The sequence below is a fragment of the Fusarium musae genome, chromosome 1, assembly GCF_019915245.1.
Source record: "Fusarium musae strain F31 chromosome 1, whole genome shotgun sequence".
NCBI classification, from domain to species: Eukaryota; Fungi; Ascomycota; class Sordariomycetes; order Hypocreales; family Nectriaceae; genus Fusarium; species Fusarium musae.
The window spans coordinates 3,312,060-3,332,409 of NC_058387.1; the positions used below are offsets into that span (position 1 = coordinate 3,312,060).

The 20,350-nt window shown below is 49.4% G+C and overlaps 6 protein-coding genes across 6 annotated transcripts; 3 read left to right on the top strand and 3 right to left on the bottom strand.

The window, feature by feature from the left end:
- Positions 1-3,794: 3,794 nt before the first annotated feature.
- J7337_000995 (uncharacterized protein) lies at positions 3,795-6,026 on the top strand (the record flags this gene model as incomplete). Its single annotated transcript, XM_044818740.1, has 1 exon — positions 3,795-6,026. The coding sequence occupies one exon, from the start codon at positions 3,795-3,797 to the stop codon at positions 6,024-6,026; it is 2,232 nt and encodes a 743-aa protein (XP_044686442.1).
- Positions 6,027-10,842: 4,816 nt separating this feature from the next.
- On the top strand, positions 10,843-12,875 carry J7337_000996 (uncharacterized protein; the record flags this gene model as incomplete). Its single annotated transcript, XM_044818741.1, has 2 exons — positions 10,843-11,379; positions 11,442-12,875. 2 exons carry the CDS (start codon positions 10,843-10,845, stop codon positions 12,873-12,875), a joined length of 1,971 nt encoding a protein of 656 aa, XP_044686443.1.
- Positions 12,876-13,367: 492 nt separating this feature from the next.
- J7337_000997 (uncharacterized protein) lies at positions 13,368-13,829 on the bottom strand (the record flags this gene model as incomplete). Its single annotated transcript, XM_044818742.1, has 2 exons — positions 13,368-13,665; positions 13,753-13,829. 2 exons carry the CDS (start codon positions 13,827-13,829, stop codon positions 13,368-13,370), a joined length of 375 nt encoding a protein of 124 aa, XP_044686444.1.
- Positions 13,830-15,420: 1,591 nt separating this feature from the next.
- J7337_000998 (uncharacterized protein) lies at positions 15,421-17,453 on the top strand (the record flags this gene model as incomplete). The annotated part of the gene is made up of 2 exons (XM_044818743.1): positions 15,421-15,883; positions 15,940-17,453. The coding sequence occupies 2 exons, from the start codon at positions 15,421-15,423 to the stop codon at positions 17,451-17,453; spliced, it is 1,977 nt and encodes a 658-aa protein (XP_044686445.1).
- A 690-nt stretch (positions 17,454-18,143) lies between these two features.
- J7337_000999 (uncharacterized protein) lies at positions 18,144-19,136 on the bottom strand (the record flags this gene model as incomplete). Its single annotated transcript, XM_044818744.1, has 1 exon — positions 18,144-19,136. The coding sequence occupies one exon, from the start codon at positions 19,134-19,136 to the stop codon at positions 18,144-18,146; it is 993 nt and encodes a 330-aa protein (XP_044686446.1).
- Positions 19,137-19,354: 218 nt separating this feature from the next.
- Positions 19,355-19,912, bottom strand: J7337_001000 (uncharacterized protein; the record flags this gene model as incomplete). The annotated part of the gene is made up of 1 exon (XM_044818745.1): positions 19,355-19,912. One exon carries the CDS (start codon positions 19,910-19,912, stop codon positions 19,355-19,357), a length of 558 nt encoding a protein of 185 aa, XP_044686447.1.
- Positions 19,913-20,350: the final 438 nt, after the last annotated feature.

Here is a 20,350-nt window from a genome sequence, read left to right on the forward strand (position 1 = left end):
TACGGAAACACGCAGTGTGTTTAGGGTTCTCACAAGAATGGGGAAAGAATGGACAGTCATATCAAAAGGAGTGGGTAGAAATTAGATTAACAGCGATTGTTTACAGCACTGTCGGAGTTCATTGGTCCAAGCGGATATTTGCATCATACATGGTTACAGGCGATACTATTTGAGATTCGGGTCCAGGAAGACTTCTTTTTTTGGTGGGGAGAGGGAGGCAGTTTGCATAAATTATAATGAAATACCGTCACGGAATGAAGACGCTGTGTTTATATGTTCTCTTCAATCTAACCATCTACCATATCGTGAACGGGTTACAACCTAGGTATTCAGTTGTATCATGGGTCACTTTTCGGCTGCAATCGTGTTCTGGAGCTCATACTCGGGTTTCTACGTCCGGAGGAAGTATCGCGAAGCATTGATTACATACTTTTAGTCACCTCCCTATTCAAGCAACTAACAATTATGATGTGTATCATTTTCAACCTAGTACATTAGTAATGAACTAACAACTACTTGAGTTTTGCTTTTTTGATTTCCCACAGGCAGTATAGGGTAACATTGACCTGGGTGCCAATGGTTACATGAGGATTGGTTTCAGGCGAAGAGTATTCAATTATATAGTGTATGAATTAATTGTGTCTCTTGCTAACATACTCAACGCAGCGAGGAACCGTCACCATCAAGTGGTCTCCTAGTCTACGATTTGTTGATTAGTAGAATCCATGGCTATACCTCAAGATTTAACTGTTTCGTTGTGATGATCTACTGAATGCACTTTACATATGAAATTTGCCCTACCGGAATATGAGACACGTTCACTGCTGCAAAATGTGCAGTGGTCACTCAGTGTAGGTGACTGTTCATTCGTAGTATATGGAGTCAGGGAGTTATCGCTGCCCGGCTACTAAACTCTTAGAGAATGCAACGTTGCTCACCTTCACCTCTGACTTAGTTCCTTCCTATCTGCCTGGTCATTGAGGTGCCTGACATTCTTGGTGTATTGATGGCTGTAGAGTTGCAGACCGACTCTACTAATAGTTAAGTTAGTAATATGAGAAGAGTGATTAGGAGGAATAATGGTACCTATTGTTCAGAGAGAAAGACACCAGAGACAAGGTACCTAGCCACGCGAGTTTACCTTAGGTATATATTTTGACCATTGCACGTGTATACAATGCCATGCCGATGATAAACTAAGGCACTTGGCCATTTACATCACACCATCTTGCGAATATCGAAGGACGTATCCGTAAGATTACGTGACTAGGAAAACAATCAATACATACTTGGTGTACTTAGTTACTAGGCAGGAGGATATTAGAAGTTGCCGGTGTTATAGCTGACACAAGACGCATGGATGTTTTCAATGTCCAAGTAGACAATTACAGTTGGCTCCGTCCGATGACTGCGCCATCCCTTGAAGATGAACCAATATCATACTACGGAGTCAGGAAGTCTCGCGAAGACCGTCTTTGCTGAAGCCGTACACGAGAGAAAATACCTATGCAGGTTCATGCGAGTAATTCAAGAAGGGCAGGTGAAAATAATTCAAGCTCTTATTAGCTCCGATAGGGGACTGGGGTTCTCAGGTTGGGTGCGCAATAGCGCGTTTCATATCGAGACTTGTGGATTTAGCCTAGCAACAATTGGCGACGGGACATTAGTAGACTGGCTAGACTGGATCAGAGTGTCGAAGCAGACGTGGCCAATTGATGGGCGAGTCTGTCCAAAATAGATACATACAGGTCAGGTTGGTCATGAGCGTCATTATCAGTGATACCCTTTGACTCTCAACATCAGATACTATTGTCCACGTATGGAGCCCAACGCGTGTGGTATTGTATCACAAAGGATCGAAGTGAAACAAACGGGCACACAACCCAAGCAATTCAACACGAAGTTCAATTCTCGTATTATTTGCTCATATCTACTGGTGCCTTATGATATTCGACTCGACGGGCTTGCCACAGGTGCGAATTCTAAAGAGTGGTCTGGCATTGTACTTGTGCAGATATTTGCCTAGGTACTTACTTAACGCTAGGTACTAAGTATGTGAGATATCCATTGCATTACTGCCATGCATGCCTTATGAAAGCCTCCAGGTTCCTACGGATGCGATACCAAATACCATGCCAACAACGACGTTTCTTCTATAATGGCATTGATATTGGTAACTCAATACGGAGCACTCAACGTTTATATAGCATCCCGAACCTATATAACGTCTTCGCTTGACGGATGATAGTGACGAACTCGTGAACTTCAAGTGGTTGCCCCTATTTTAATCTCTTCAAGCCCAGGGTAGATGCACGGGCCGCGCGCCTCTTTTAGGACAGACCTCGCAAGCACCACCCCTGATTCGAGTGGAGGTAAGGTACTCTGTAGTCCAGTGGTGGCTACTGCTGCCCTCCTGTAACATTTCACAATGCGCCGAGGGCTCTGAGATGGGCATTCCATGCCACCAATGGTATGTTGCACTGGCCGTGAGGATCCCCTGCCACTGGGCGTCAGGATTCAGGAAGCGTTTGGTAAGAGTTGCACCAACCAATAAGAGGCATTGACCCCTGGGCGGGAAGACCAGTCTGCCAGCCTCTTGTGGAGGGAGGGAGGGATGGCCCCGCTGTACCTGCAGTTACTGGATTCTGTATGGATCGTCGCCGGCTGCAGGACCGTGTTGGCACTGGCGTCTCACTTCTGGTCTCAACTCCACCACTGCCCAAGCTCACGATATTAACAGGAGAATTGCAACAAATCACAACTTGGGATCAGCAATTGCCGAATCACAGACGGATAGCACGCCTTAGAAGTGCACCAAGCTATCGTCATAATACCACGTTAGGTCCTAGCAAGATTGCTCATGGCTCGTGTGGTACGGTGCGGCGTACTCAGTGGTTGCTTGCAGGACCACGAGCGTCAGACCCCTGCTCATTTGTGTCCGTCAACTCATATCCATGACATTTTTGCCTGTCTCTGAGACTCCGCCTTTGACAAGGTCACCCCAGTCACGACTCTCCACTACGAGCTCGTGTCATACGTCTCTTCCCTCGGTGCTGCATTTGCTCTCTTCTCTCTCATTTCTCCTGGATCATCTGCTTTGCTTTGCTTTTGTCTGCTCTCTTTCCCGCGCTTGTCTCTGCACACCCATTCCAGGCCTCGCAACACCGTCTGGCACGATCACGTCGAGGTTCACTGCCAATCGTCGGACTCCCTCCTTTTACCTATAGCGCCAAATTGCACGCTTGATTTGCATTCCCGTCGTTTGGCTAGAGAGCGATATCGAACAAGCGTACGACAGACATCTACCCTCCCGAACCGAACACATCACCTTTCGCCCTCCAACACGACTGCCACTGCGACTTTTGAAGTAGATCATAGCGATTTCCTCCACGTCAGCGTCTTTTTTGTCACTCTCGCACCTGTGGTGTTGAGAACTCAGCCACCTTTCCACTCCTTTCGACACCAACACTTTCTTGCTGCATCCGGCCAGCTCTCCCCAGGCATCGGGTTCATCAGATTGTCGCCACATCCGTTAGCTTCAACTCTCTCTGCTTGCGAATAACTCGATTCATTCCTTACTCGTGACGACTTCTCTTTCAGCGACGTGTGCATTCTCTTGGCCTTCCAAGAGTTGAATTTCGTTTCCGACAGTCTTGACCACTGCTTGCTTCTGACTTGGCCTTCGATTTGATTTGCGACGCGAACACCAACTGACCAACTTTCGAACCCGTCATGCCATCGAAATCATATTAATTTGTTCTCAAGATTGTGATTGACTGGGAATCTTTTTCGCGATGAGTTTACCTGAGCCGCCGTCCTCGTTGGACAATGGTTGCTCGGTTGTCCACGACAACACCCTATATGTTTTTACGCCAACTGCTTTCTTGTCGCTGCCGCTTGAGGAGGGTGCAGAATGGAAGAAGTTGAAGATGGGAGAACAAGTTACTGGAGGAGCCTGTGTGGGAACTGATGCAGCGCTGTTCATCATTGGAGGTAGTGGTGGTCAGGCCGACTACAATGGCCTACAAAAATACGTTTTCGCCGACAAGAAATGGGAGACCCTGTCTATTGATAAACCAGCCTTCCGAAATTTACAACACCACGGTGCTGCCTATATCAAGAATACCGACCAGATAGTCGTCTCTGGCGGCAGCCAGGACGGCAGAGAAACACCTTCGGAAACCTCACTATACTTCACCGCCTCAGGACCATATATCCTCCAGAGCGCAGCGCCATCTGCCTCCTCTGTCAATCCCATTCTTTTGGCCTGGTCCGATGCCGAAGTTTGCCTGCTTGGTGGTAATGACTGGAACACGCAAGTTTTCATCTTCAACGCCGCGACAGGTTGGAGAACAATGGGCATCACACTGTCCACGCCCGTTGCGGCTTCCAGCAAAGCCATGATTGCCCAGGGAGACGATGGCTCCAAGAGTCTTTATGTTTTCGATCTCTCAGCCAGCCCCAACAAAGTTCATCGCTATGTTGTCTGGGGTGACAACAACGCACCTGGTCAAAATGCTGTGGATCAAAACGTGAAGCGTGACCTGTCCCTGAAGGACTGGCCTGAATATAACTCGACACTAGCTCCTACCACAGCACGCTCCGATTACTCGATGGCTCAGGACTCGAATGGCAGGGTTGTGTTTGTTGGTGGCAACAAAGACGAGCCTCTCGCCTTCTTTGATATGAAGGAGAACTCCTGGCTTGATGCCTCTAGCATCGTAGGTGACGAGTCGCAGAAGATTCTCTCTGCGGAATCTACCTCTGGAACCAAGACCAGAACCAGCACCACCAAGACATCGTCAACTGAATCATCCACAAGAACCAAGTCTGTTAGCAGGTCATCGACATTAGTGACGTCGACTGGCTCAGCAACAGCCACCGACGACTCATTCTCATCGGCGACCATCTCTGACTCCAGCTCTGCTACCAACAGTGACATCGCGCCAGTTGGCGGTGCTAGTAGTGATGACAAATCTGGTCTTAGTTCCAATGCCATATTGGGTATCACACTGGGCACGATCTTGGGCTTCATTGCTGTGCTCATTGTCATCCTGTTACTCTTGCGGCGCCGTAAGAAGACCCGCCAACCATCACCTGAGAACACGCAGCCCAGGCACGATTTTCCCTCTGATGAGAAGGATCCCATGGGGCTTGGCGGTGGCCCTGTGTCACCCTTCCGCGCTCACCATTCCAATATGTCACAAGAATCATTCTCATCTATGGCAATTCTGATGGGCCGTGCTGGCAAGAGCAAGCCCGGTGTCTCTCGCAAGCTGAGCAACGGCACCAACCGTAGCTCCGTCAGCACTGAGCACAAACAACTCAAATCTACCATTGGTAAACCAGTCCTGCAGGAGATGCAACATCCTGTATTACAAGGACAAGATACCCGCGGAGTGGCTTTCGATCCAACTGTTGCCGAGCCACGACCTCGGAATGGACCTCTCGAGACACAGGACGGTTTGCGAAGGAGCTCTGGCTGGAACCGATACTGGTCAGGCGGTAGCGCTCTTCAGATCCTAGGATTCGGTTCTTCTAAGAGAAACACTGTCGGCTCTGATAGTGACTCGCACTACTCAGATGCCATCCCACATCGAAACCCTCGCGCTACGCAAGATTCAGCAACTGTGCCCCCTCTGAACTTCGAATTCCGCCCCGAGATGAACCGAGTCAATTCTGGAAGCCCTGTCGTCGCCGAATACAACAAGAATATTCCTTTCAGAGATGGTGTAGCTGGTAAAATCGAGCGCCCTATCTCAAAAGCATCTTCCGGCTACTCCAGCGGCATCCCCGAGAGCGTGAACGAAACATGGGACCCTCATCATAAAGACAAACCCTGGGGTACAGATCGAGCGACCAGCAGTATTTATAACCCGAGCTTCTACTTCGGTGCACCTTTGTCTCCCCGGGTCCCACCGCCCCAGACACCCCCCTCTGGAGTAAGCACGCAGCCTCAGCTCGCAATGGCCTCGCAGTCATCAGACATGAGCTGGTTGAATCTCGGTGACCGCACTCGTCAGTAGAGCAGCCGCAGTTTTTATGTACTGATGACGTCTTTAAGTTCTGCATGCACATTGTGAGCTACTAAGATACTCCCATCGTGCGTTGCAAATATACCTCTTACAAGCGATTAGTCGTTTTCAGGTTAAACACATCGCTTTGAGCAACCATCACACTCTATCACTCTCATTCACTACCTACATCTTGGTGCATGTACATAACGGCACACGCACTCAATCACACTCACTACTCCTCTCAGACCTAGTGTCTTTCCGAGAGAACCTATTTTCTTTTCTTTTTGATAAAGTATCGCATGAACCGGCATCGGCGTGCGTATCAGCCGGCTTAATCTTGCTCGTATTCATTTGAGTCCTTTTTCTTGGCGCCGCTTTCATCCTGTACATTCTAGACGCGGACACGGGATTGATCGTTTTTTCCCGTCCCTTTTTTTTTTTTTCGATCGTTGTTGCTTTTTCTAATGATACCACCATCTCCTGACGTATGTAATTGGCTAGTGTAGCAAGAAAAGGGGACCTGGAGGGGATGATCAAAGATGATGGAGATATTGGATGGGGCCAAAAGAGATGCTGGGTTGAGTTGAGATTTGATGATGGGAAGGGGACGTGACTGCTGGCCGAGGCTGAGCGGCGGTAGTCAGTTTTGTTAGCTCTTCAGTCATATCTGGATGTGAAGGGAAGCTGGAGGAAGCCAGGGCTGTAAAGCCGACGTTCCTCGAAATTAAAATATTTGCACAATCTCGTCCATTATGTATCTTTATATATGTGACTTGTGTGTTGTTTCAAATACGACTTGGATGAAGTATGAACTGGTCATCCAGTTGCATTGCTGAATATTGTTCGACGGCGACCTGTTGTGTGATACAATATGATCCTTTTCATTCTCGCGGTCACTAACCATCACCGCCTTGGAGATTGTCTGTCATCAGCACTTCGTCATGCTTAGGACCTGACTGATAGGGAATCCATAGTCAGATATTGAACTTGCCAGCCAAATGAAATAAATCTCTGTACACCATTACCAGCAACAGAGTTTGCACAAGCGGCGGGCCGAGCCTTATCTTTGATTATGACCACGTGCTTCATCAAGCAATTGAAGCTTATTAGTGTATATTGAATGATATAACTCGATTCAGAACATGGCTTGATGAAAGATACGAAACGTAGCTCTCGCTTATTCTGGAAGTGCTGTCCCTGGAAAGAAGCTCATGGCACGAGAGTTGGCCACGAATCATTCCTAGGCACTCATTCAGCTAACTGCCTCTCGAACGAAATCCCGATTGCCATTAGGCATAGGGACACATCTACGAAGTGCACAGTTGTAGAGTTTTGTGCAGCTTGAAGAGGTACGACGCCTTGGAACGTATCTATCTCCATGTATTGTTGAGCCTCAGCCCCAGGTTCATGTGGGGGGTATATTAAGCGAAGAGCTCGGTGAGTGTTTCTGGTAAGTTGCTTCGCGGTGGGCAAGGGAATAAGACTTTTTGGCGAGTATCATGACATTATGACAAGTGGAATCAAGGGTCCATGAAGTTGAAAGGTGAATAGATCTAGATGCAAGGAGTTTTACTCCTCATGAATGAATTTATGAACGGGCGATGTACACTATGTGTTGCGTTTGAAACAGTTGATGAAATGGCTGAGCAACACCCTCAAGTTCTCGTGCTACGCAATTAGTATAAATAACAGTATAAAAAGCATAGCAATAAATTCCTTTCTGGCCTTTTCCTACAAAGGTATGAAGCCTTGAGGCTGCTGGCAGTATCTCGTGGAGTGTTGCACCAGTCACCGTATCCAGTTTGGATGAGCCAGAACATCAACGGAACATGAGAAACCTCCGGAGGCAGTCGCCTGTAGTAACCGTCTTGGGTCACTGACTTTTCTCCCAGTGGGCCCTAGAGCCAAGCGAAGGAAAATGGCGATTTCAGGGTCTTGTTGGCATCCTGGTTAGTGACGATCAAGCGGCTCATTGAGTTTGAGAGATTTTCTCAGCCGCTTACTTGTAGCTGGTGGCTGTGTTTCTTTGAGATGAAGAGGAACTGGACGATTACGAGCCAAAAACTAGGAAGGGAATTACGTTAACCTAGCCTCGGATGCTAATAATCTTTCTGCAAGGCACAGATGATAAAGTTTTCTGCAGATTTCTCTGTGCCTATCACCTGAGGCCAGACAACCTCTGATGTTGCACCAAGGTGTCAAAGATAATCAATGCAAGCAAGCTACTCTAAATTTATAGGTAGATATGAAATTATACTAGAATATACTCAAGTCTTTTTGGTATTTAGGATAGAGGTCCTAAGTCGTCTTGCCTCTCCTTGCTATCCCACGGAAGATGTTGCCGAGGGTGAAGGGTGACCCTGGTCGTCAGAGGAGGGTAGTCAGATTGGGAGGGAACCATCCGGAGTAATGTTGAATGTGGAATACGATAAATGAATATGAGTGGATGAAGTTCGATGGAGAGGCTCAACAAGCTTCGTTGCACTAGGGGAACGACATGTATTGAAGAAGAGTTGGAGAAGCCAAGGTCCACTACAACACAAATGAGAGCTATACAACTCCCGAGAGAGTAGGTAGGTAGTTACTGATGCGAGGAAATAGATCGTAGGTGTAGCGACAGTGATGATCAGTAATGCGTGAAGTTAGTATCTACCATACAGTCAAGTAAGTCCTTGAATAGGAATATATGCATTCTACTAGTACATGCTTTGACCACTGATCTGTAAGAAGAGAAGAGAGAGCCATGAACACATCGGTCGCCCAAACAGAAGCTCAAACATGTCCAGAAACTCGGGGAGGGGTGGATGGACCTGACATGGCCCCCATGCAGCACGGCCAAATTCCAACTCTGGTAAGCGAGCCATAGCCCAGCGATAACTTTTACAGGGCCTATTACGGAGGAGCAAGTTTGGTCTCCCAAAGCTAACCCGAGCAGTTAAACTAAACACTGGCAACCTTACGCATAGACCAGGCGGATATCCACCACTTAGAATTGTCCGCGGGTAGCGTACAGTACGTTTCCCCCCAACGAAGGAAAAGATCAAGTTAGCTGCGTTAATGGTATCTGAATACAAAATTCCAGAAATCGTAGTAAAACTTTCAAGACAAGTAAGTGTTGGTAGGCCAGGTCCTTCGTCGTATACTCAAGGTACCACACATTCATCCTTGGACATGTATCAAGAAACTTCTTGCTACCTATTTAGTAGGTTAAGTCGGTAAGGCGCCGAAGTATCCCGATTTTGTTCCTGGGAGCCTCTAGTCTCAGGTTAGTAGTATGAGAGACCGCTGAAGAAGAGTCTCGGAACAAGGGACATCCCACGCTGGAGGCAGCCATAGGTGTCGCAGAATCTTGTCACATGAATAAGAGATTGTAAAACTGTAAGAGATGGAACAGAGGTCAAGGTGGGTGGAAATTATCATGCGAGAAAAGAAAGACAATGAGCATTGCGACTTCAACCTGGCTTTAACTAGCCCATTATCCTTGAGCTCAGTAATAGTTAGTAGTATCTCAGACAGAAAACCACCCCGTGAGCCTTGCTCGTGAAGGTTCTTCTGGCGTCTGGCTCTGGATGACACCAAGGAAATGAACTTCTACACCAACCAGATATGGGCATTGACCCCTGCCATGGAATGACCCTCCCCACCATCTATCTCCCTTGACGATATCCTCTAATTGGGGATCCCCAGCTGACAATGTCCTGCAGCAGGAGATGGATGGGTGATGAATGGGACATCCCACTCCCCAAGTACTGGTACTTATTAGATCCCTGCCCTTTAACAGCCTATGTCAGTCGCTCTTTGGACTCCCTGGTGGAATTGACAACTGTTTCTTTCATGGTGACATTTGGACAAGAAAGTGAAGAAGAAAAAAAGCGATAGTTTGGCTCCTCAGGCTCCTCCCCCGCCTGCCCGCCTCCAGTTCGTTTACATTAAGCACGGGCAGGGCCAGAGAATAGGTAGTGACCGGCTATTCTCCACCAAAATGGACCGTACGAGAACCCCACTCTCACCCAAGTACAGGTAACAAAATCCACTCTGTCGACAAAAAGTCTCTCTACATTCAGCGGTTGAAAAGAAAGCAGCAACTGAACTGCCCGGTACGTCGCCCGCCCACTTTGGATGAACCTACCTACCTACCCACCTTAGTACTAACTGAAGGTACAGTAGTTGTGCTTAGGCTGCCACTATACGACCAAGCACCTTTAGTTTGGACTCTTCGGTTTACGGTAATTGACCCAAGACTTGAATCAGCCCGAGTCTAATATTGGCTTGTCTTGTCCTTCGTCCGCGTCCACTCTTGCGTCTTCGTTTCTTGGGTTCCTCTCCCACAGTTCATTGGCATCTACACCTACATATCTATATCTGCACATCGCTTCTAGAACGGTCGACACTCTCCCTTGTCCTCTCATCACCAGCAACTGTCACTCAGGTCAAATCGTCATCGTGGTCTCTGCTTCCAATTTCGGGCCCCATCATAACTCTTTTGCGGCATCGGCATCGGCATCGGCATCGGCATCGCAAGCTTTCTCGTCTCTGCGCCATTGCCAGATATTTCTATTGTATGTATCTACGCCGATCAGCTGGATACTCACCGACCAAGTCCGACTGGAACGCATCTTGATACTCTATCTCGACTGTTACTATTCTGTAAATATCTCTCGTCACCTTCGCTTGGTGTCAACTTTCTCCGCTTTTGGTGCTGCTTCAACGACTAGTTCCATCTTGTGCAGCCTTGACTGGCGCATTTCACGACTCGCTCGGCTGATCAAAAAAACTCACTTGTGATTGCCTCTATTCGATCAACATCCGCCGCAACCCGGCCATGATGAGTTCGACGGCATGGAACGGGCAGGACCAGACAATGGCCTCGACTGGTGAGGACGACTTTCATCAATTTCTCGACATGAGCAGCATGGGAAGTTTGGGCGATGGCATGCACTTCGACTTCCAATCCTTCCAAGATGGCTCTGCTCAGGGTCTGATGAACCAGGCGCGAGATGCCCCCGACACAATAATGACCGACTCCGATAATCCAGGCCTAATGTCTACGCCAAACACGATGCCCATGTCAACGTCCACGGTTCAATCAACCATTCCCGCGCACATGATGACGCCCGCAAGCGATCCGATTTCTAATATCGACGCCCAGATTCAATATCTCCAACAACAAAAGTTCCAGCAGCAGCAGCGCCAGATGCAAGAGCAGCAGGTGGCTTTCTTCCATAATCACAACCACTCAGTGCCCCCTACACCGCAAAGTCTTGAGATGCCCAACAGTGGACAGTTCTATTCACAGGCTGAGCAAATTCCGACATCAGGTGCCTACGACAGAAGTTATCACCAGCGGATGAAGGAGCAAGATGTAAGACTCCGGTCCATCACCAACCCCCGCCTCTACATGTCATATTGCTAACTTGGTTCCAGATGGCATTCACACCTCTCGTTTCCCCCGCAGTTACCCCTTTGGACCCCAACTTCTCCATGGACAGCGGCTATACTATCCCCAGCGCCTATTTTAGTCCTCTGACTTCACCAGCTCTCCACGCACAGAATGACCCCTCTACAGTCTACGATCCCCGCCTTACCAACACCGACAATTCACCAGTCGATGTAGATCTCGACAGATCGGCTGCTCCCGTTACCTCCGTTTTGGACCTGCCCAAGAAGGCTGCAAGAAAAAAGACCGCGACCAAGGCACGGGCAAAGGCTAGCATTCGAAGTTCTCCCATCGTCAAGCCTCAGCGCCGGAAAACAGGTCCCAGTCCGGCCATCGTCTCACATGTACTCAGTGAAGTCGAGGAGAACAGTGGCGCCTTTCTTCCTATGCCTGCGACCTCTACCGAGACCTCGGCAGAAGAGAATTCATCAGTATCCCCTGAGGCCCTCTCGGAGATGCCCCCACCGCCAATCCCCAACAGGAGATCGACCAGCAAATCCCCATACATCCAAGCGCAGTCGAGCAACCAGCAAACACCTGTCTCTGGCCCTGTTGATTCACGTCCAGCTCCAGCTACTCCCGCATCGCTCATGAAACTCCCGGCATCCAGGGCAAGCAAGCAGGCGAATGGGCCTCAAGGGCCGGTTGTGTCTGAGCATATTGAATCGCTCGAGTTGCCTGAGTCGGTATCTGGCAAGACCATGACCCCGGTCATCTCGCGCTCTTCTGTGCAGTCTCCTTCCGTAGAACCTATGTCTCGACGAGGGTCGAGCTTTCAGCCATTGCCATCACCAGTTTTCCCTAAGGCTTCAGGATCTGCATCAGCAAGTGCGAGCCCCCAATTAGCTCCCGGTTCGGCAGGCCCATCCGCACGGAAAACTCCTCAGCTCGCGCCTCGGTCGAGCAGGAAAAGGTCGACAGGTTCAGTACATGTTTCGCCTGCACTGTTGCCTCGAATATCCCCTAGCATCAAGCCTCTTCTCCCGGGCACACCAGGTATGACACCAGCGGAGAGTGCTGCATCGCAATTGCTCATGTCGAAATCCAACTACCAAAATATCCTCGAGGGCAATAAGGTGCCAGGCGTTTCATACCCGAGCGAGCTTTCAACAAATCTCACATCAAAGCGAACGTCACACAAAATCGCGGAGCAGGGGCGGCGTAACCGAATCAACTCGGCGTTACAGGTCATGGCTGGATTATTGCCTGGTGGAGACAAGACGAATCTTGCAGATGAAGGTGACAAGAAGGATGGGAAACAAGCGAACGCGCAAAACAGCAAGGCCAGTGTTGTCGAAAACGCCATTGTGCACATGAAGAGCCTTGAGAAAGAAAACGGCGATCTGAAGAAAGAGGTGGAGGAACTTAAAAGACGACTGGAGGGGCTGCAAGGGTCAACAGACGATAAAGAAAAAGCATGATAAAGAGGATCTGGGTGCATCTAGTTCACCACATGATATACACGGGCGTTGAACAGGCGGGAACCTCCTTGGTGCATAATTGGGTAGGTCTGGCACATGATGGGCTCAAATCTCTTCGTAATATCCTCAAGGGCGGCAGCGATTTTTGTTTCGGCGTTTTGCTTGCGGTGTTGAACAGAGCGGGATACTAGACGGGTGCCTCTGGGCCTAGATGGGCTTCTTGTAGAGTGTATTTGTTGAAATCGCTAGACGAAGCAGTAGATGATCTAAGTTGGTAAACGAGGAATTGACGGCCTCAGAAGAGTTGTGGAGCACGGGAATACCAGAACTAAATAGCAAAGGTCAAGTTAACAAGCACACAGTGAGGCGAGACATGGGTCCAAGCTCTGAGATGTCGAGGAGTGACATGAATTAGAGGATAAACGTGGTGAAGTAGTTTTGGCTAGGGGGGGGTCTGGAGCATTGTTTATTGTTGTGAGATATGGATGGCTGTTATTGTTGATGATCAAGAACGTCAGTATCTAACTGCTCCATAACCTCCACCACAAGTTTCAAGCTCTCCATGAAGCCGTTGACAGCGACTCGGAGCATTCGATTGGTTGTGGCCCTGTAATGAACCTCGAGAAGCTGGATATCTGCATCGTCACCAGATGGGGAACCCTGCGTTGACTTCGGCGCTGGGACAACGGTGAGCTGTCGCCTAACGAGTGGGGAGAGTTCAGGGTCCACCTGAATGGCCTTGAGGGCGGTTGTGGCCAGTCGAGCGGTGGGAAAGGGGACGTTGAGGACACTGAGTACAAGGGTAGGGGGTCAGCAAAGAGAACGAGAATAACAACAATAACAACAACAGCCAGCCTTGGCCTTGGTAGCCTCAGACTTGGGGTCGTCATCGTCACAGGACAGGGGGGTGGCTTGCATGGAGCAGGGAAATTCGGGATCGGGAATGGCGGTCATGGTTGTGATTGTGGCGGAAGTGGTCACTGCTTTGGTAACGACGCTCTAATCTCTCTTGGTTGTTGTGATCGATCTATTCGTTTCCCGATGCTTAAATATTCTGGTCCTGCGGTAGTTTTATAATGACGATACTAGCGTTGGCCTCTGCTGTGACGAGGAATGGAGATCTAAGCCGAAAATCGAAAGGACAGGAACGTCAACCCCTGAGAAGTTTTGCGGTATGATTCGATAGTGAAGAGAGTCTCTTTTGAGATAGTTGAGTTTGATGTGAGTGTAAAAGTGAGAGGATGTGTATTTGAATGTGAGTGAGGTGAGTTTGTGTGTGACTCTGATCTCAAAAAAGATTGGAGGTTTCTGATAGTTGCGTGGGGATGAGATTGATTGGCCGTGGGGAGATCCATTACAGGAACCGGGCGGTAAATGCTAGACCATTTGGCGTCGTAGATTTATGGCACAGCCACAGAAAAAGCCACAGCCGGGGATGGTTCAATTGAATCACAACAATAACTGCCATAGTAAAATCTAATCACTTGGATACCCTTGGAATCTATTGCATTTGTTCCATTTAGGAAATAAGGCCTGCAGTTCTAATTACAGATGCTCCTGGTGTAACACGCACTGCCTTAGCTCGTGAAATTCCCCAAGATGAAAGAGTTTATGCTGAGTTATAACTGTCTAGTTTCATGTCATAACAAAGTCCATCAAAACAGAACTGATTACCTACCTTACCTTACCTTGGTACCTATTTAGGGTAAGGTACCTGGGACATCAAATAGAAGTTGCGTGAGGAACAACTGGAAGCGCTGGTTGTTTAATACCTATCTACCAAGACCAACGTTGCATGGGACTTACAGCTGGGACTGGGGTTGGGCTGGAGCGGAATGGTATGTTGTGGTCGAGGGCCCGGGCCAAGTCAAAAAAGTCACTGCTGTTTGCTGTTGCTATGGCAATAGCACCAAGGAGCAACCTGTTCCGGGCAGGGGCCAAAAAACAACGACAATCGCCCATACAAAAGAATCGTTAGCCCAGTGTCCAATCTTACATCAACATCGTCAACCAAGAACTTCAATTCTTTTCCCTTCCCCGACTTTGCCTTCTGGCTTTTGGTGCTTTCTCCTGTCCGCGCTGGAGCTGGACTTGAAGACCCCCCTTCTTTAACCTCACCTGTTAACGCCAGCCTCCTACCTACCTTGCCTTTTTAGCTCACTTAACGCTGCAGCTTCCCGTTTAACTGTCAAAGGCAATCCGTCCCCGGTCACCGCCTGCTCTGATCATTTGTCGCTCGTCGCATTGAGACATCGCCGCTGCTTCAATTCATTGACTGTGTATATCTTGCTTGAACCTGACATCTTCCGACTGCATTTGAAGGCTCCTGCTCTTTTTTTTTTCCCTTTTTGGGTTCAGCAACAGCTTCTGGACGGTCCCACTGCCAGCCTCCCTGAAGCCTGGAACCTGAAGCGCAAGTCAACATCAACAACACCCAATAATAACAACATGGCTCCTTCTACCAGGCAATCGCAAAACATGGCGCAGATAGTCGAGTACATACCAGGTAACTATTTACTCTCTACTACAACATATTATTCATACAATGGCCGCTCGGCTGTTCAGGGCCATGTCGCATTGTTATCCTTTTCAGTTTACGCCGCTGCTCAAGGCTCCGCCTTGCTTCATCGACATCAATGTTCACAACATGCTTTTGCCAACATCGTGGCTAAACTATATTTCAGACCGGCTTTACCTTGCCTCCTACATCCATCCTCCTACTCCAGACACGCCGTTCCCTTACCCCGAGGAGCCTCAGCCAGCTTCTCCTAAGAAGCGAAGCCAACGAGCTGCTGCCGGTGCGACCCCGCTCGCCGCCAAGTCGAACCGACCACAGCCATGCTATTTCACTGTCGACGATACTCTTCTGTACAACGCTTTCCACCATGATTTTGGCCCTCTGCACATCGGCCACCTCTACCGATTCGCCATCCAATTCCATGATATCCTAGGCGCAAAGCAAAACAAGGACCGCCCCATTGTTTTCTGGAGCGCTGCTGACCCTAGAAGTGAGCTTTCCCGTGCCAATCTGTGCGAAGCGCAAGAAGACTAACACCAAGTCCAGGTCGTGCGAACGCCGCTTGCATGCTCGCATGCTACATGGTCCTCATACAGAACTGGCCTCCCCATCTGGCCCTTGCCCCGATTGCGCAGGTCGATCCTCCTCTGATGCCATTCCGAGATGCGGGTTACAGCCAAGCCGACTATGGCATTAGCGTTCAAGATGTTGTCTATGGTGTGTGGAAGGCCAAGGAGGAAAAGTGCTGCGATCTAGACAACTTCGATCTTGACGAATATGAGCGTTTCGAGAGAGTCGAACATGGTGATTTCAACTGGATCACTCCCCATTTCTTGGCATTTGCCTCTCCCCAGCATGCGCCGGTTCAGAAAATCACAGAGGGTTCCGACCTGTACCCATTGCTTCCACGGACGCTAGCCGCCGTGGATGCCCATCCCAAGTTGCCAAAGCCCTTCAAGAATGTGCTGAAGCATTTTTCCGAGAAGAACATTGGCCTGGTGGTCCGCCTCAACTCCCAACTCTACTCCCCCTCGTACTTTGAGGCACTGGGTATTCAACATCTGGACATGATCTTTGACGATGGCACATGTCCCTCGCTCTCAACTGTCCGCAAGTTCATCAGACTCGCCCACGAGACCATCACTGTCCGTAAGCAGGGAATCGCTGTTCATTGCAAGGCTGGCCTCGGCCGCACAGGTTGTTTGATTGGCGCCTACCTCATTTACCGACACGGTTTCACTGCCAATGAAGTGATCTCATTCATGCGCTTCATGCGACCCGGCATGGTTGTTGGTCCTCAGCAGCACTGGCTCCATTTGAACCAGGGCACATTCCGCGAGTGGTGGGTTGAGGAGAGGATTGAGCGCAGACTCAGGAGGGAGATGGCTGCTGCCAACCCTATTCCCAGCACCCCTATTCGTGCCATGCAAAAGACAACGCTTCGGAACGGCCAGGCCTCGACACCCCCCAACCGAAGCCCCTCAAACCGTACTCCGCTGAGTGAAGTCGACCACGACCGCAATAATATTGGGGTCCAGGAAGACTATTTGCCAGCTCCTACACCGGGCCAACCGCGAAAGACTGCCAGGGATCGCCATCACCCTTATCAACGCTCAACTTCCAACGGGCTCGCTGTTGAAGAGCAGCGCACTATTGAGCAAGAAGCCGAGTACATTGCGACGCACAGCCAGGCTCACGGCGGAGAGTCTGATGAGGAGTTGCATTTGCGCTTGCGACGCCATCGTAAGGCGACCTCCCAATCACCGGCTCGCAGTGAGAAGACTCGCTCGGTTAGCCAGACGACGGCTATCTACACCATTGATAACGATGCGTCACACGATGCTGAGAACATTGGCTCTGTGCGGACGAAGCACGCTGAACGAGTTGCTAGTACCCCTGGCGTCCTGACAAAGGTCCGCGGCAGCAAGCGGCAGGGGGAGTCTCCCCTTCGGGCAAAGGAGTCTGCTGGCATTCGGAAGACCAGCGGCAGAGTAGGCAGCGCCAATCATGGAGCGTCAGTGACGGCAGCTTCGACGGCCCGTAAAGTTTCTGGAGCTTAGAAAGCACCAACACAACGAGTCCAGCCGCTTCAGCGTTCTAACGCGAAGCGTAACAGACAATTGTACGATTCCACGTTACGATCATGATTCACGTACGTCACGGGCAATGTTAACGTCTCTCATGCATTGGCGTTTCTGGCTCATAAGAAGAGGACGAGCGGTTTATGTTTGAATGTTAATGATTCGTCTCTCATGCATAATTGCTTACCCGAGAAGTGTTCGGCTTTCAGTTAATGTCATTTGAAACTTGCAAGATAATCCAGTTTCTGCAACCTATAAGGATCATTACGGCTGCGACTTCGATGGAGTTTGTCGCGGTCAAGGAGAAGGCAACTAGAGAGGCGTGAATAATGCATACTATCTCGGATGAGGGAAAGACTGAAGGCATAACGGAGTTAAAATTTGCGATGGCGTACAGGCTGGCGAGGTTGAAATTATTATTGTGGAATTATTTGGTTTGGCATTGCACCGGGTTTTGTTGTTTCTTGATGATAGTCAAAGAGGGGGCAACGAAGAAGAGACGGCAGCGGATTTTTACGACGGTTATATAAGTTTTCCAAGAGCTGAATTACATACATCTCTTACACTGTTCATTCTTTGTGGATTTCTGTCTGACAACCAACCGTTTGAGCTTTTCATTTGGATGATCTATCTACATTGCTTCGCATGCAGTTCGTCTCAAGTTTACCATCAGGTCCGGATGGCTTCGAGAGCTGTGACAACATCTTCTACCACCTTGCCGGCCTCAGCACTCGTCATCTCTTCACTCACGGCCAAACACTTGTCCACGACATCACGATATCGACTACCGACCTTGCTACCCAGACCGGGAACGAGAACTGCACGCAGGACCTTGTCGCGCCATCGACTTGTGGAGTAGTGTGGTTTATGGTATGTTTGAAGAACCTTCCAGAGACCTATTTCGAGGAGCACCAAACCCAGACTATAGATATCCATGGGCTTGCAGTGAGGAAAGCCTCGCAAGGAAGCTGGGTGTCGGTGTAGCGTAAGGATCGAAGGATTACGGGGCGCGACAGAGAGCGCAGTATCAAGGTCTGGTCTTGAAGCATCGAACCCCGTCAGATAAGGGTACTGTATATCTGGTACAAGTGCCCCAGCAGCAGTTGACGAGTGAGCCGATGCTGAAAAGGCTGATGGAAAGAGGAGAATGTTTGAGCTGCAAAGGCTTTTGTGAAGCCAGTCAAGTGAGTGCAGGGTCCATAAGGCGACGGCGAGCGTATGTGCCAAACGGACTCGATCATCGAGGTTGGGAGTCTTGAGGTCCGAGCTGGCGATGAGTTCGTGGAGCGTTGAGAAAGAGGGCGAGGGCGCGTTGCATACGAGCCCGTATCTGCACCGTGAAGTATCGTCAACGTAGCCTACGCAGTTGATGCTATGAAGGTCAGGATGGCAATCGGAAGCGGAGTGCATCATGCGAGCAAGATCGTCGAGACGACGCACATGAGCTACACGTTCATCTACATCATCGCGGTCATAGTCAACCCACTCAATCACAACATCTCCCGCGCTCTCATGCCGCCCTGTACTTCTCCCGCCATCACCAGCATCCCCGCTGAGATCAAGTGCAGCACGGGGAACCTTGAGAGCGAACGTGGGCTTGAACGAGGCCTGAGGCTTGGCGTCTAGGTTGATTCGGAGCTTCTTGAGGTTGGCCGAAGCCATTTCAAGGAGGGTAAGTTGAGCAACGTCACGTTGCGCAGACTCGAGTAGCTGGTTCGTCCAAGCCCGTTAAAACGATGGGAGATGAGAGGTTGGAAAAAGGCGTTCAAGGCCATCGTTAAAGTTTAGAGTTGAGGTTTCTTTTAGCCTTTGTGTTGGACCTTTGATTTAGGAGGGGTCATTTACCTCGCAGGTCCCTTAGCAGGTTTATGAACTTGTCTTTATCTACGAGCAATCAGTTCTGTTTTGATGGGTATGACAGATGAGGGCTTGGAGGACTCGCCTGCTATAACCCATCTTGCTCTTAAACCCATCTCCTTGCCCCAATTCCTCTCACTTGTTACTCTTGAAACACAATTCATGCCGCGACTCTCATCATCTTTCGATCTCTTTCTTGAGGGTGAAGGCGACTTTCTTGGCTTCGATCCAGTGACTTCCAAGCTGGCTCTCCCCTCGTCAACTAGCCCGTATCTGTTCTTCAGTTTCTTGAAGCCTGCGACCGCGCTATGTAACTCCTCGAGGATTTGAAGTGCCAAACTCCTCAGCTGGGGATTCCTTGTGCTTCCAAGATGAGCTTCAAGTCTTCCCTCCGCAACACCCCAGTCCCGGCCCCAGACGACCAGGCGCATCTCCTCAATGCGTACTTTACATAGAAGTCTCTGGCTATCTGTGCCAAGGTTGGCTGCTGCGGTGAAGAGGCTGTAGGCTCTGACGCAGCCGTCGAAGAGTTGGCCGAGAACGCCTACTACGGCGAGGACAGTTCCCACGGCTTCAGCCATTGCATCAGGGTGAGGGGTCAAGGTAAGAAGTGACGGACGGGATATAAGACCTGTGAGACGTTGAAGGCTTTCCCATGAGGTGATTAATTATATGCATATACTGATTATGATATGTAATTTGTGAGCTCCAGGCAAATACCAACTAGAGCTCAATTAGAAAGATAATAAGATTAAAGATCGGCACTCAATCAGCCCTAGAATGCAAGGTCATCAGGGGTCTGTCGCGATTCGAGCGGCAAACGCCCAATGGTCGCATTGGATGGATGTTTCGAGTTGAAGTGGATTCAACTCAACCATAAACAATACGCTGCTTGTTAGTAGTTGCACACTTACAACTAAATCTATCAACAAAATAATTATTCTGATAAAGTATACACACAGATTGTCAAATCTATTTTATACATGCCAGGTCACATCGTGACTTTACAATCACTGACC